The 15,609-nt window shown below is 45.7% G+C and overlaps 1 protein-coding gene across 1 annotated transcript in view; it reads right to left on the reverse strand.

Moving 5' to 3' along the window:
• Positions 1-5,096: 5,096 nt before the first annotated feature.
• The window catches only part of LOC106562585 (elongator complex protein 4), a 233,697-nt gene continuing 223,184 nt past the window's right edge, over positions 5,097-15,609 (reverse strand). Inside the window, exon 10 of the mRNA XM_045689523.2 lies at positions 5,097-7,034. Coding sequence (XP_045545479.1) covers positions 6,903-7,034 — 132 coding nt within the window. The 3' untranslated portion in view covers positions 5,097-6,902. The remainder of the gene's footprint in view (positions 7,035-15,609) is intronic.

Consider the following 15,609-nt stretch of genomic DNA (forward strand, 5'->3'; position numbering starts at 1 on the left):
CAGCCAAGCCCTATCCTATGTGATGCATGGCCCTCACCGGCTCCACACAGACCACACAGTTTAACAACACGCAACAATGGAAAAGGTCACTCAATTCACCACCACTGCCCCTTGTTTTGGTAGAGTTGCAACAGTGGTAGGAATACAGAGAGGAGGAGAGGGAGAAAAAATAGGAATACTCAGAGTGAGGCAGAGGAGTGATTGTGTGGCAGAATGAGTTATTTTGCTTGACTTGCTGCCACAGCAGGGGGTTGTGTGTGTCTGTGTGTTGAGAGGGATGGGAATAGCTGGAGGGGGAGGGGACCTGGACAGAGCTAGGTCAGGTGTCACCTCTGAGTTATTGTTGGCTTGTGTTTGCTCTAACACTAACAGGACATGCAGGTGTTCCATTTGTCGCAGAAAATTAAACTTGTGTATTCAAGTTTTAAAAGGCTTTTCAAGTTTGTAATTTCCACTGTAAAATGTCAGACTTCATTTTCCCTTACGAAAAATGTATCAACCCCTACAGAAATATCCATTAATTATAATCCACATAATAATTCACATTTCCTGTTACTGCAGGAATATTTCCCTGCTGTGAGAAACTGTTAAAGAAAATAAAATACAGTTCTTATTGTCACTTACACACGGTAGGTGCAGTGAAATGTGTTGTTTTACAGGGTCAGCCATAGTAGTACGGCGCCCCTGGAGCAAATTAGGATTAAGTGCCTTGTTTAAGGGCACATCGACAGATTTTTCACCATGTCGGCTCGGGTATTCGAACTAACAACCTTTCGGCTACTGGCCTATCGCTCTAACCGCTAGGCTACCTGCTGCAGATCTGTACATTACACACCACACCAGTGATTTCAGAACAAACTCTCGTTGAAGACCAATAGAAGCAAATGAAGGTAATGTTAATAACAGAGTTTTTTAGGGGAAGGGGAGACAGTCTCTCTATTCAAACCATTGTTCAGTTCTTTATGCAAACTATTACAACACAATACGTTTGCCACTCTTCAACACAAGGCTGGATCAGGGATGTCGTGAGAAAGGAGGGAGACAGAACAGTTTAGACAGCTGCATTGACAGAGAGAAAGAACATCAATATTTACAGGCGAGAGAGAGAGCAGGCAAGAGGGATGAGGATTGAGCGATACAGGTACAGTAACATGCAAAAAGAAAAAAAGCATAAATTCTAAACAGCTACATGGTACATGCAAGAGCGTGAGTCGCATTTAAACAGGGCCAAGTCAAATAAAATATCAAATCAAATCAAATGCTATTGGTCACATACACATATTTAGCAGATGTTATTGCGGGAGTAGTGAAATTCTTGTCGTGATAGAAGTGATCAAATCTACATTTTTCTCTGCCATCTTTGGTCCATCTATGTTTGAGCAGTGACACAACGATCATGGCTTGTTTGTAGGGTGTTGGTCTGCACACCCACAACGGCAAACATAAGCAGACTCTCACCCATTCAGAGGTGTCAACCGGATCAGTCACTTTCAATGGAGCAGTAGCACTCAGACTCTGAAAGCCAGACGTCTCTGCAGTGTGTTCTGTACAGTATTCTATGATAAAAGCACTCCACTGGTTTCCCATCACTATGGAATATAGGAACACCATATGAATATCTAATTCATGAGCACCTAGCATATGCATTCTCATTAGCACTATTTCATTTATCCCCCTATGAGCCTCCTGCATGTCCATTAGCACAATTTAATTTAACCCCATATGAGCCTCCTGCATATCCAGCAACACCATATAATTAAACCCACTATGAGCCTGCTGCATATGGAGCAGCATCATATCATTAAACCCACTATGAGCCTGCTGCATATGGAGCAGCATCATATCATTAAACCCACTATGAGCCTGCTGCATATGGAGCAGCATCATATCATTTAACCCCCTATGAGCCTCCTGTATATCCTGCAGCACCATATAATTTAACCCCCTATGAGCCTCCTGCATATCCTGCAGCACCATATAATTTAACCCCCCTATGAGCCTCCGGTATATCCAGCAGCACCACATCATTTAACCCCCTATGAGCCTCCTGCATATCCTGCAGCACCACATAATTTAACCCCCTATGAGCCTCCTACATATCCAGCAGAACCATATAATTTAGCCCCCTATGAGCCTCCTACATATCCAGCAGAACCATATAATTTAACCCCCTATGAGCCTCCGGTATATCCAGCAGCACCACATCATTTAACCCCTTATGAGCCTCCTACATATCCAGCAGCACCATATAATTAAACCCACTATGAGCCTCTTGTATATCCAGCAGCACCATATAATTTAACCCCCTATGAGCCTCCTGTATATCCAGCAGCACCATATAATTTAACCCCCTATGAGCCTCCTACATATCCAGCAGCACCATATAATTTAACCCCCTATGAGCCTCCTACATATCCAGCAGCACCATATAATTTAACCCCCTATGAGCCTCCTACATATCCAGCAGCACCATATAATTTAACCCCCTATGAGCCTCTTGTATATCCTGCAGCACCACATAATTTAACCCCCTATGAGCCTCCTGCATATCCTGCAGCACCATATAATTTAACCCCCTATGAGCCTCCTGCATATCCTGCAGCACCATATAATTTAACCCCCTATGAGCCTCCTGTATATCTAGAAGCACCATATCATTTAACCCCCTACGAGCCTCCAAAGTTACCCTGCAAAGTTATCAACAGAGAAGGAACAGAAGAGGGACCGTGTCAACAACACTTGTTGTAGTAGACTAGAGGATGGACGAGGAGGTATTTGTCCAGATTCTGGGGCACACCATGTTGACATGTTGAACACACTGAAGTGAGAAAGAGAAAAGAAAAGCTGTCTCGACCAATAAGACGACAGGGAGGAAGAGGGGGATCCAAGGAGGTGATGCATGAATCACAATTTGACCTGTTTGAGAAAGATACTGTGTGAACGAAGAGAGAGGTTGGACGACCTGAAATGGACAACACAACACAAGCCTGTATGGTTCATTAGATAGGAGATACTAGGTAACAGTACACGTCAGCTTAGATCTCATAATAACTTAGATTCCCAGGCAATTTACATCACCTTATATTTAACATCACCTTATATTTAACATCACCTTATATTTAACACCACCTTATATTTAACATCACCTTATATTTAACACCACCTTATATTTAACATCACCTTATATTTAACACCGCCTTATATTTAACACCGCCTTATATTTAACACCGCCTTATATTTAACATCGCCTTATATTTAACACCGCCTTATATTTAACATCACCTTATATTTAACACCACCTTATATTTAACACCGCCTTATATTTAACACCACCTTATATTTAACACCACCTTATATTTAACATCACCTTATATTTAACACCACCTTATATTTAACATCACCTTATATTTAACATCATCTTAAATTTCATACCACCTTAAATTTAACAAGACCTTATATTTCATACCACATATTTCACAAAGCCTTATATTTCATACCACATATTTCACAAAGCCTTATATTTCATACCACATATTTCACAACGCCTTATATTTTGCCTCTATGGCCTATTTATTGCCTTACCTCCCTAATCTTATTATATTTGCACACACTTCAAATAGATTTTTTTATTGTGTTATTGACTGTATGGTTGTTTATTCCATGTGTAACTCTGTGTTGTTGTTTCTGTCGCACTGCTTTGCTTTATCTTGGCCAGGTCGCAGTTGCAAATGAGAACTTGTTCTCCACTAGCTTACCTGGTTAAATAAAGGTGAAATATATCTATATTTTTTAACAACTCCCTATATTTCCCATTTGGTCTTCCACAAGGTCCAGAGGGCCACAGTGAATATGTGTTATATTTCCTCGCTGTCAAAATTGGCACAAAAATATTCCTCTATTCATCTTTTTCTTAACTGTTTGATGCTGCCTGACTGTCTAGTTTTCATTTGGGTGATTATTAATGAGCTGGACACAACCAAGAATCTGTGTGAACGTAGGTCCATGATCATTCCTACACACTTTCCATTTGGTTGTAGTCATTTTAAAGTATATTGAGTTAGTCTCACCCTGGGATTACAGTACAGGAACACAGTCATGTGACTTTACTAGGGCACCTAGATGAAGACCCTGTAGTTACTTCACACAGAGAATTAGAGTTATGTGCATTAAAGTAAATGTATGCAGGCAGAGCCAGACGAATCAGCCTCTCCCCCCTCCGTAAGGAGATTTACGTAACCCCTAGGATGCATAATGCAGGGCTCACCATTTCTACATTACCAATACAATTTCCCCTGGAGTCAAATAAGGTTGTGTCAACTGAAATATGAGCTGGGACAACGTGTGACGTTACAGACAGACCCAAACAACAAGCTTAGTGTCATATTTTAGACTACTTGCAATAGAAGGCCTCCGGGTTCCATTGCTGCTGTCGATAGCCTTTCAAAAGACTTCACATCTACAAAATCTCTTTTACCAAACACTTCAGAGGCCATACATCATATTTATGGCGTCACAAATCTCCACCTTGTATGAAGTCATAGCTTGATCTTTAAAGAATGACCTAGTGACCTTACACCAGTAAATGTGAATTGCTTGGGGGAAGCGTGCACACACACACACACACACACACACACACACACACACACACACACACACACACACACACACACACACACACACACACACACACACACACACACACACACACACACACACACACACACAGTTCTCATAGAGCAACACATCCACACCAACCGCAGAAGAGAAACACAGTGACAGTTTTATTTTACATGCTGTATATTCAGTCTTCTCCATGTCACCATCTGACCTCATTTGTTGTTTTGGTCTTGTCATAGCAGAGCCGCCCATCCAGATAACAGACCTGATGAGCTGTGAAGCCTGCGCCCACATCCAACCCTTTACTCCTGGTTGCCCCTAACTACAGGTCTAGGATCAGCTTCCCCTATCCAAACGCTCCCCTCAACCATTAATAGCGAACAAGCCAGACAGAAAAGATCTGTGGAGAATATGGGTGTTACGATAGAAACTTCCAAAGTTCTCAATAAGCTAGGAAAACAGGCTATGAAACATGGAGATATGGATTTATACACATTTATTCAACTTATCAAAAAACATATTTTCAAGATGCCTTTGATTGAATGGTTAAATAGCAGGATGGTGAAACAGCAGGATGGTGAAATAGCAGAAAGGTGTATCGTGTGTTTCATTACAGATATCCCATTGAAATGACCCCCCCGTCTCTCTCTCTCTCTCTCCCTGAGACAGGCCCAGTCACACCAAGATGACAGAGTTACATAGAGGGGCTTGGATGGAGTGTCGCTGCCTCCTTACTTCAATACAGGTATTGTAAGTCGCGCTAGACAATAGCATTTACTAAAATGACTAAAATATAAAATGTCAAACTGTCCTAGTAAAAAGAAGGAGGGTGCTAGGCCACTTGGACAGTTGAAGGGAAAAGATTGGGGGGCGAAAACGGTTGGCAGGGAAACGGTTGACAATGTGACAGTGGTGTAACGGTGATAATGGCGAGGAGGTTCTAGAAGTCCAGGTGTTTGTTGCCAGCGGTGATAATGGCGAGGAGGTTCTAGAAGTCCAGGTGTTTGTTGCCAGCGGTGATAATGGTGAGGGGGTTCTAGAAGTCCAGATGATTTTTGCCAGCGGTGATAATGGTGAGGGGGGTTCTAGAAGTCCAGCTCCTTGTTGCCAGCGGTGATAATGGTGAGGGGGGTTCTAGAAGTCCAGCTCCTTGTTGTCAGCGGTGATAATGGTGAGGGGGTGTGAGAAGTCCAGGTGTTTGTTTCCAGCGGTGATAATGGTGAGGGGGTTCGAGAAGTCCAGGTGTTTGTTGCCAGCGGTGATAATTGTGAGGGGGTTCTAGAAGTCCAGATGTTTGTTGCCAGCGGTGATAATTGTGAGGGGGTTCTAGAAGTCCAGATGTTTGTTGCCAGCGGTGATAATGGTAAGGGGATTCTAGAAGTCCAACTGTTTGTTGCCAGCGGTGGTAATGGTGAGGGGGTTGTAGAAGTCCAGGTGTTTGTTGCCAGCGGTGATAATGGGGTTCTAGAAGTCCAGATGTTTGTTGCCAGCGGTGATAATGGTGAGGACGTTCTAGAAGTCCAGGTGTTTGTTGCCAGCGGTGATAATGGTTAGGGGGTTCTAGAAGTCCAGCTGTTTGTTGCCAGCGGTGATAATGGTGAGGAGGTTCTAGAAGTCCAGGTGTTTGTTGCCAGCGGTGATAATGGTGAGGGGGTTTGAGAAGTCCAGGTGTTTGTTGCCAGCGGTGATAATGGTGAGGGGGTTCTAGAAGTCCAGATGTTTGTTGCCAGTGGTGATAATGGTGAGGGGGTTCTAGAAGTCCAGGTGTTTGTTGCCAGCGGTGATAATGGTGAGGGGGTTGTAGAAGTCCAGGTGTTTGTTGCCAGCGGTGATAATGGTGAGGGGGTTCTAGAAGTCCATGTGTTTGTTGCCAGCGGTGATAATGGTGAGGGGGTTCTAGAAGTCCAGCTGTTTGTTGCTAGCGGTGATAATGGTGAGGAGGTTCTAGAAGTCCAGGTGTTTGTTGCCAGCGGTGATAATGGTGAAGGGGTTCTAGAAGTCCAGGTGTTTGTTGCCAGAGGTGATAATGGTGAGGGGGTTCTAGAAGTCCAGATGTTTGTTTCCAGCGGTGATAATGGTGAGGGGGGTTCTAGAAGTCCAGATGTCTGTTGCCAGCGGTGATGATGGTGAGGGGGGTTCTAGAAGTCCAGATGTTTGTTGCCAGCGGTGCTGATGGTGAGGGGGGTTCTAGAAGTCTAGATGTCTGTTGCCAGCGGTGATGATGGTGAGGGGGGTTCTAGAAGTCCAGATGTTTGTTGCCAGCGGTGATGATGGTGAGGGGGGTTCTAGAAGTCCAGATGTCTGTTGCCAGTGGAGCCGGAGCCACAGCCTGAGGAGCCCACCATGGCTGTCCCTGTCAGCTCTCCCCGGCTCACACGACTCACTGTCTCTGACAGGTCTGGAGGCAGATGTAGTCTCTGTACACAGAGAGAGAGACAGAGACAGAGACAGAGAGACAGACAGAGAGAGAGAGAGGGAGAGAGAGAGAGAGAGAGACAGACAGAGAGGAGAGAGAGGAAAGAGAGCGAGAGAGAGTGGGTGAGAGAGAGAGGGGAGGGGGAGAGAGAAAGAGGAAAGGGGAGAGAGAGCGCGAAAAAGTGAGAGGGGAGATGGAGGGGGAAAAAAGAGGGAGAGAGAGACATTATTTAATTTGTTGACAGAAACACATCAACATAGACAGTGGCACTCTCCACTCCAGTGATGTTGTGGTCACAGAGAGCCCATGTTGGGTGTAAATCAGGGCTCTCCAACGCTGTTCCTGGAGAGCTACCGTCCTGCAGGTTTTTTCTACAAATCTAATCTAGCACACCTGATTCTAATTAGCTGGTTGAAGAGAAAAGCTCCAGGAGGGTAGCTCTCCAGGAACAGGGTTGAGAGCCCTGGTGTAAGTGCTTTCAGCTGCTTTAGTACTCCCTTCTGCTCAGCACGGCCAGTGTGGAGGAAACCTGCTAGCGTGTCGCTAAATACCTCAGAGAGATTTAGCTCTGTGACAGCTCAGAGGGGACACGGTGTGTGTGTGTGTGTGTGTGTGCTTTGTCAAGGTGTGAATAGAGTAATGTGTATGCGTGGGATTGTATGAGTTTGAGAATTTGTGTGGAGAGTGTGTGTAACACACTTGACTAGGGCTAATACTGGAGTCATTAGAATCAAGCTCTTTAGCAGCAAGAGTAACTTGTTCCCCAGCAGGGCTAATCTTTGGAGCTGCTCTGTGCCAACATAACAACACAAAGACGCTAGGCTAATGAGGCCTACTCCCGTAAAGCCTCAACGCTAACAACTCAACAGGCTAAGAGGGGCTGCCCTGGTCCTCTCGGAGGGTCATAACAACACAAAGACGCTAGGCTAATGAGGCCTACTCACGTAAAGCCTCAACGCTAACACGCTAACAACTCAACAGGCTAAGAGGGGCTGCCCTGGTCCTCTCGGAGGGTCATAACAACACAAAGACGCTAGGCTAATGAGGCCTACTCACGTAAAGCCTCAACGCTAACACGCTAACAACTCAACAGGCTAAGAGGGGCTGCCCTGGTCCTCCCGAGGGGTTATAAGAGTGGCCGTTAACGGCACTTCAGGAACAATGTGAAGAGGAGGCGATGAGTCGGCCCAGTGTGTGTATGTGGGGTGGAGTGTTTACGGACAGAGGCTGCTTCTGAGTATCTCTGGGCTGTAAGCGATGATCTCTCGAAATTAAGATTGTGTGTGTGTGTTATCAGAGTTTATGTGTATTGGGGAAATGAGTGTGTGTACTGTATGGTGAGGAAATGTGTGGGATGGCAGTGGGCCGCTCTCCCCAGTAGAACCTAAAACCCTATAATTTACCTCAGGTGGAATCTACTAGACATCCGAAACCCAGTGGTCCACACCCCCACCCACCTCTCTTAACCCCCTGTGCCTGCCCGACCCTCACCCCCTCCAGCCACGCAGCTTAAGGAGAGCCCCTCTCCTCCCAGAGATCCTCATCTGTCCTCTAATGACTATGTGTTTAGGTACAGGGGTTAACAGCATGACTACATGAGATGACGTCCCACTCCACAAAGCCTCTGGGGGTGAACATGCACATTCCACTTGGCTACAGCATTATCAGGGCTTCTAGATTGGGGCTTTACAGTTTATCTGATAAGGCTTCTTTTAATAGAACTTTTAACAAACTAGCACCATTACTGTTGCATTCAACAAAGTTTGTAGTGAAATGTTTTATTTCCTTTCTAAATGTCTATTGTAAAGGGATTCTCAGGCCCCTCCAGCTCCAGCAGCTCCTAGGTCAGCAGTCAGTCTGTCACATGGACAACTGAACCTCTCCTGTCCGGTGAACACGTCTCCTGTGTTGTCAGGGTGAAGTATGTCAGACCATAAAGATACACCATACCAATGACCTACGTGTCTGACAGGCAGCAGCAGGAAACAGGAGGAATCAGAGCCCAGAGGTTATCTATGGGCAGGTTGAGCCTGGAGACTATAGATGAGGAGCAAGAGGTTCATCTGGAGATGCTAAAGTCTAGAGAGGATGTTGTTAAGGCCATGCTTAACCTAAGGTGAGAGAGGGTAAGGACAGACGATGTCTAAAGGTAGTGTCTACAGGAATGGTGAGAGAGGGTAAGGACAGACGATGTCTACCGTAGTGTCTACAGGAATGGTGAGAGAGGGTAAGGACAGACGATGTCTACCGTAGTGTCTACAGGAATGGTGAGAGAGGGTAAGGACAGACGATGTCTACCGGTAGTGTCTACAGGAATGGTGAGAGAGGGTAAGGACAGACGATGTCTACCGGTAGTGTCTACAGGAATGGTGAGAGAGGGTAAGGACAGACGATGTCTACCGTAGTGTCTACAGGAATGGTGAGAGAGGGTAAGGACAGACGATGTCTAAAGGTAGTGTCTACAGGAATGGTGAGAGAGGGTAAGGACAGACGATGTCTAAAGGTAGTGTCTACAGGAATGGTGAGAGAGGGTAAGGACAGGCGATGTCTACCGGTAGTGCCTACAGGAATGGTGAGAGAGGGTAAGGACAGACGATGTCTACCGGTAGTGCCTACAGGAACGGGTGAAGGTCATAACCCCTGGTGATTCAGGTCATTTGATACAGACTAGATGAAGTTAGCTGGATTTGACTAAGCATCACAGCACAACCATGATAGATAACAGGTTGTCAAAACATCAGTGATGAACGGTCTTTTCTTTTCAGTGGGAAATAAAAGCACATTCCTACAACACCCACCCACATCATGCTACAGGGCCTCCATATGCCCCCTCCACCCCTGCCAAAACTTCGCCTGTGTGACCTTTCGTGTCTCCAGCTCAGTGGAGTGTGATTGAAAAAGAAAAACAATGCATTGATCAGGCCAGGAGTCAGCCCTGCTAAGTGCACAGCAGCGGAAACTGGTTAGAGAGAAAATCAATGACATATACATCGTTCCTCAGTTGGTGAGGACAGAAAACACATCACACCGTTGTCTGGCTGTCAGACACCTACAGACCTCGCTACCTGCCTGGTGTGTGTGTGTGTGTGTAGGTGTGTACTGTGTGTGCGTGTTTGGCTCAGGGATCGCAGACCCCCACTGAGCATGTGTGAAGCGGAAGGTCAAACCAATCCAGAAGAGTTGCTCAGCTCCCCTAACGTTTGAGTTCAGGGGCAGACCAGAGCAATCGATGGCGACAAGAGAGGGAGAGGCAGCGTACCAACAGCCCTCCCTGGGGCCTCTGTGACAGCAGGTCTGAGAAGACATCTCAGACTATCAGAGAGGTGACAAACCTTCCTTGATTAAAAGTGGAAGTGACCCTATATCCATTCATTCACATGGCAGTGACAAAGACATTGCTGATACCCATTGGTATGTAGTATATACAGTATTGGTATAGATTGACAGTGGAATTGCAGTGCAGTTACACACATTGTTTCATATAACTCACAGCTGTGATATAAGTTCCCATTAAGAGCAGTCTACGTGGTGATATGTTGGTCAGTGGATGACAGTCACACAGAGACACAGACAGACAGGCTCTCTGAGCCCTTTATGACCGCCACACTCCATGATGGAAACAAGGACATCCAGAAAGCCCTCTCAGACATAGGACGTGTGTCAGGTTGTGTGTGAAGTATTTTCCTGTTGCCTGGCAACCCTCAGGGGGTGGAGATAGAGAAGGGAACAGAGGGATGGGGGTGGGAGTGGACAGAGGGAAATAAGACCATTGGCTGGATTGGGGGAACGGAGGACTCTGTGTGTTTGTGTGTGTGTGTGTGTGTGTTAGATAGAGAATGTGTGTATGTGTGCTAGCTGGTGTATGTATGCGAGTGTGTGTTAGCTAGGTTATGTGTGTGTGTGTATGTGTGTGTATGTGTGTGTGTGTGTGTGTGTCGTGGGTGTCCACTCCCCCGTGGCACGCAGGGGTAAAGGTCCATGGCCCAGCCACAGGGGCTGGCTGGGCTGGGGTCGACACTGCCAATGGGGTGAGGGGTGCGACAAAGCCCCAAACGAGCGCTAAGCACTTCAAATGAGCCCTCGGGGTCAGGCCCAGAGACTGGCTTTGTCTAAGAGGGTTACTAATATCCCCCCACAATGGACAAACCCCCACAGCTTATTTACCCCCCTCCTTACACCCTGCCTCACCTCAAGCCTCAGCTACTGATGGGAGATGGCGTTCGACAGTGGGCATAGCTGGTCACTTCAGATAACAAATGGCAGGTAGAAGAGAATCTCATTACAAAGCATCTCAGAGTAGGAGTGCTGATCTAGGATCAGTTTAGCTTCCTTTAGGTTATAATGAGACTATATGGACGGGGGGGGGGGGGGGGGGTGGTGTCTGATCCTAGATCAGTACTTCTACTCTGAGATGCTTTGTGAATGTGGGCCCAGGAAGAATTGCGTGTGAAAAGAAGCTGGGCTAGCATTGAAAGCAGGGGGCAGAAAAGTTCTCCAACAGAAAGACTTGTTTGGGGTCTAAGTGTGTTTATACCACTTTATGGAAGCACATTTCCATGATTCATATAGATCTGATTTGCCCCAAACAGAGCTTAGAGGGAACCAACCCGCTCTCACAAAGCAGTCCTCCACATGCGGTAACTCGCTGCTAATGACTGCGGTACTAGGTAATCATTTAACAAGTCATTTCGTCCACATTCATTTTAGTCACACTTCTAAAATGGCCCTGTGTTATTTATTTGACCTTTATTTAACCAGGTGGCCAGTTGAGAACAAGTTCTCATTTACAACTGCAACCTGGCCAAGATAAAGCAAAGCAGTTCAACACAAACAACAACACAGAGTTACACAGGGAATAAACAAACGCACAGTGTGTGTGTGTGTGTGTCACTGGACTGCTTACAACTCTGGGAAACCCAACACTTAGTTGGAACACATAACGATTGGTAAATTGGTCAAGCTGCTCCAATCAGATTAACCGATGTAGGAACGTGCTCAGGGAAATGACATATTTACCATAAACACCTACTTAAGGGACTTAGAATGTTTAGTTTGTACTTCCAAGAACATATTAGCACCGTTCGTGTCGCTTGCAAATTGCAAAAACTATTAGGAAACGTATGATCCTGAATCAGCCATTGAAACTATTACTAATGTGAAAACAATCTCAGCCTTAAGACTAACCACTTCATCAATTGGAATCAGGAAAGTTGGAGATAGGAACTAAGATTAAACCGTAAACACACAATACTATTCCCAATAACAAACAAAACATCAAGGCATTCCAACAACTGTAGAATATTTGTGGTGTTCGTGGGGTAATTCCACATTCAAGATGGAGGTGATGGACAACAGCCTACAGTCTGTGGAGCTTTGTTCAGTATTCATGAAAAACCACACTGGTCATATCATATATCATATATCCAAAACCAATTCCCTTCTCCTCTTCAACATTGGGATGCAGTGCAGCCAGTGTAAAAAGATTGGCTGTCCATGACACCAGTCCAATATCCCTCCCATCCACAACCCAATCTGTCCTTTAGGTCAAGGGTCAAAACCGAAAGAGAAAGTCTGCCAGCTGAAAACGTGTAGAAATGTCCCAGTCAGTCTCCAGGCTTGTTTATTCAGCCTACACCACCAAATCACCTCCCAAATCTTAATCCCCCACTGCTATCGAGTTACACTACATTGTGTGGGAAAGCATTTGTCAAAGTTAGAGGAACTAGTATTAACTCAGACTAACTCAAACCCCACATAAATCAGGTGACGGTCTTTTCTATTTCAGGGACAAACTGTCGTCACATTGCAACGGCAATTTCAGAGAAAACTTCCGCTGGCCAGACAGAAAATGCAGAAGCAGCTTTAAAAAAACTCCCATTACGTTGGTAATTCTAGCCCACCTTGGATATAACAAAAGCTGACGAGAAGCTCTGCCTTCCTCTTCTTTTGTGCTGGGAGAGAGAGTGTAACACAATCTCCGGCCGGTCGTGACCTCACAATAACCCTACGACTGAAGACCATTTACCTCCCTGTGGCTTGGCTCAGGAACCACCTGCTTTTGGGAATTTTAGCATGAATAGAATGTGTCAATAAAAAAACCTTTGTTGTTGTTTTATTTCTGTTGTAAAATGTTCCGTTCAGCAACGGAGGTGGACATGACAGTGACTAGCTACCTATGAGCTGTTGGTATATTTAGGAGGTGGACATGACAGTGACTAGCTACCTATGAGCTGTTGGTATATTTTAGGAGGTGGACATGACAGTGACTAGCTACCTATGAGCTGTTGGTATATTTTAGGAGGTGGACATGACAGTGACTAGCTACCTATGAGCTGTTGGTATATTTTAGGAGGTGGACATGACAGGGACTAGCTACCTATGAGCTGTTGGTATATTTTAGGAGGTGGACATGACAGTGACTAGCTACCTATGAGCTGTTGGTATATTTTAGGAGGTGGACATGACAGTGACTAGCTACCTATGAGCTGTTGGTATATTTTAGGAGGTGGACATGACAGGGACTAGCTACCTATGAACTGTTGGTATATTTTAGGAGGTGGACATGACAGTGACTAGCTACCTATGAGCTGTTGGTATATTTTAGGAGGTGGACATGACAGGGACTAGCTACCTATGAGCTGTTGGTATATTTAGGAGGTGGACATGACAGGGACTAGCTACCTATGAGCTGTTGGTATATTTAGGAGGTGGACATGACAGTGACTAGCTACCTATGAGCTGTTGGTATATTTAGGAGGTGGACATGACAGGGACTAGCTACCTATGAGCTGTGGGTATATTTTAGGAGGACATGACAGTGACTAGCTACCTATGAGCTGTTGGTATATTTTAGGAGGTGGACATGACAGTGACTAGCTACCTATGAGCTGTTGGTATATTTAGGAGGTGGACATGACAGTGACTAGCTACCTATGAGCTGTTGGTATATTTTAGGAGGTGGACATGACAGTGACTAGCTACCTATGAGCTGTTGGTATATTTTAGGAGGTGGACATGACAGTGACTAGCTACCTATGAGCTGTTGGTATATCTTAGGAGGTGGACATGACAGGGACTAGCTACCTATGAGCTGTTGGTATATTTTAGGAGGTGGACATGACAGTGACTAGCTACCTATGAGCTGTTGGTATATTTTAGGAGGTGGACATGACAGTGACTAGCTACCTATGAGCTGTTGGTATATTTTAGGAGGTGGACATGACAGGGACTAGCTACCTATGAACTGTTGGTATATTTTAGGAGGTGGACATGACAGTGACTAGCTACCTATGAGCTGTTGGTATATTTTAGGAGGTGGACATGACAGGGACTAGCTACCTATGAGCTGTTGGTATATTTAGGAGGTGGACATGACAGGGACTAGCTACCTATGAGCTGTTGGTATATTTAGGAGGTGGACATGACAGTGACTAGCTACCTATGAGCTGTTGGTATATTTTAGGAGGTGGACATGACAGTGACTAGCTACCTATGAGCTGTTGGTATATTTAGGAGGTGGACATGACAGTGACTAGCTACCTATGAGCTGTTGGTATATTTAGGAGGTGGACATGACAGTGACTAGCTACCTATGAGCTGTTGGTATATTTTAGGAGGACATGACAGTGACTAGCTACCTATGAGCTGTTGGTATATTTTAGGAGGAGGACATGACAGTGACTAGCTACCTATGAGCTGTTGGTATATTTTAGGAGGTGGACATGACAGTGACTAGCTACCTATGAGCTGTTGGTATATTTTAGGAGGTGGACATGACAGTGACTAGCTACCTATGAGCTGTTGGTATATTTAGGAGGTGGACATGACAGTGACTAGCTACCTATGAGCTGTTGGTATATTTTAGGAGGACATGACAGTGACTAGCTACCTATGAGCTGTTGGTATATTTTAGGAGGTGGACATGACAGTGACTAGCTACCTATGAGCTGTTGGTATATTTTAGGAGGTGGACATGACAGGGACTAGCTACCTATGAGCTGTTGGTATATTTAGGAGGTGGACATGACAGTGACTAGCTACCTATGAGCTGTTGTCTCTGACACGGCAACAGACAGATGCACAGACGGAGACACGGCAACAGACAGAGACACAGACAGATGCACAGACGTAGACACGGCAACAGACAGATGCACAGACGGAGACACAGACGGAGACGCGGCAACAGACAGAGACACAGACGGAGACGCAGCAACAGACAGAGACACAGACGGAGACACGGCAACAGACAGAGACACAGACAGATGCACAGACGGAGACACGGCAACAGACAGATGCACAGACGGAGACGCAGCAACAGACAGATGCACAGACGGAGACGCAGCAACAGACAGATGCACAGACGGAGACAGGGCAACAGACAGAGACACAGACGGAGACACAGACGGAGACGCGGCAACTGACAGAGACACAGACAGATGCACAGACGGAGACGCAGCAACAGACAGAGACACAGACGGAGACACAGACGGAGACGCGGCAACAGACAGAGACACAGACAGATGCACAGACGGAGACGCAGCAACAGACAGAGACACAGACGGAGACACAGACGGAGA

This window comes from Salmo salar, chromosome 11 (assembly GCF_965601325.2).
Source record: "Salmo salar chromosome 11, fSalSal1, whole genome shotgun sequence".
Taxonomy (NCBI): Eukaryota; Metazoa; Chordata; class Actinopteri; order Salmoniformes; family Salmonidae; genus Salmo; species Salmo salar.